At 42.1% G+C, this 1,066-nt stretch overlaps 1 protein-coding gene across 1 annotated transcript; it reads left to right on the forward strand.

Moving 5' to 3' along the window:
* Positions 1 to 507: 507 nt before the first annotated feature.
* Positions 508 to 1,013, forward strand: LOC109509413 (heat shock cognate 71 kDa protein-like; the record flags this gene model as incomplete). Its single annotated transcript, XM_019859264.1, has 2 exons — positions 508 to 722; positions 808 to 1,013. Coding segments are annotated over exons 1-2 (411 nt in total), but the record flags the coding sequence as incomplete, so codon positions are not given.
* Positions 1,014 to 1,066: the final 53 nt, after the last annotated feature.

Raw genomic sequence — 1,066 nt, forward strand, 5'->3', positions numbered from 1 at the left:
TAGCGTTGTGTTCATGAGGGTGGAGTGGCAAGCACAAGTCTAGGGGGTGGGGGGGGGCTGGGGACGTGAATGGCAACGTGATTCCCAGTCATTTTGTTTTAAATTCTCCCCTAAATGTGCCATAGGTGTCAATTCAAAGCGAGCACTTTATCTTTGTAAAAGCATAATTCAGACATACAGTACTTGGTTGCATTTTATTATTTATATTTAATATATTCGTATACTGCAATTTTTATTTCTATACTTAACATTTACTCATTGTTGGGGTGCCGAACCAATTTTCCTTTTATTTATAAAATGCCCCACGTTGTTGACTACAAACATGAAACACATTCATACAATCATTCTCGGTTAAGTATAAAATCCTTTTTTGTAATAAATGCGGCAGTATTTCATCAGTCATCCCTGCACATACACAACGGGGTGTTCAATACTGTACGAGCATGCAATAAATTACACAACTGTGGACCTAAGAATAAAAATAATGAACACTCAACCCTTCTTTGCTTTATTCAGGATGTCGAAAGGACCAGCAGTAGGCATTGATCTTGGCACCACCTATTCCTGTGTGGGCATCTTCCAGCATGGCAAAGTGGAGATCATTGCCAATGATCAAGGAAACAGGACCACACCCAGCTACGTGGCCTTTACAGACACTGAGAGACTGATTGGAGACGCGGCCAAGAATCAAGTGGCCATGAACCCATCTAATACAGTCTTTGGTAAATACAACACAATGATACCGATTTACTATTTTCCTAAGTCAACCACGTAGAATTGAGAGGTCTGTTCTTGGTCTGTCTGCAGATGCCAAGCGTTTGATCGGGCGTAAGTTTGATGACTCCGTGGTCCAGGCAGACATGAAGCACTGGCCCTTCAAGGTTGTGAATGACTCCACTAAACCCAAAGTGGAGGTTGAGTACAAGGGAGAGATCAAGACTTTCTACCCCGAGGAGATTTCCTCAATGGTCCTCACCAAGATGAAGGAGATCTCTGAGGCCTATCTTGGCAAGGTCGCAACACATTTTGGCTAAATAGAGCTTCATAGAATACCAAAGAATGTTTT

The sequence above is a fragment of the Hippocampus comes genome, unplaced genomic scaffold, assembly GCF_001891065.2.
Source record: "Hippocampus comes isolate QL1 unplaced genomic scaffold, H_comes_QL1_v1.1 C16886960, whole genome shotgun sequence".
Lineage (NCBI taxonomy): Eukaryota > Metazoa > Chordata > Actinopteri > Syngnathiformes > Syngnathidae > Hippocampus > Hippocampus comes.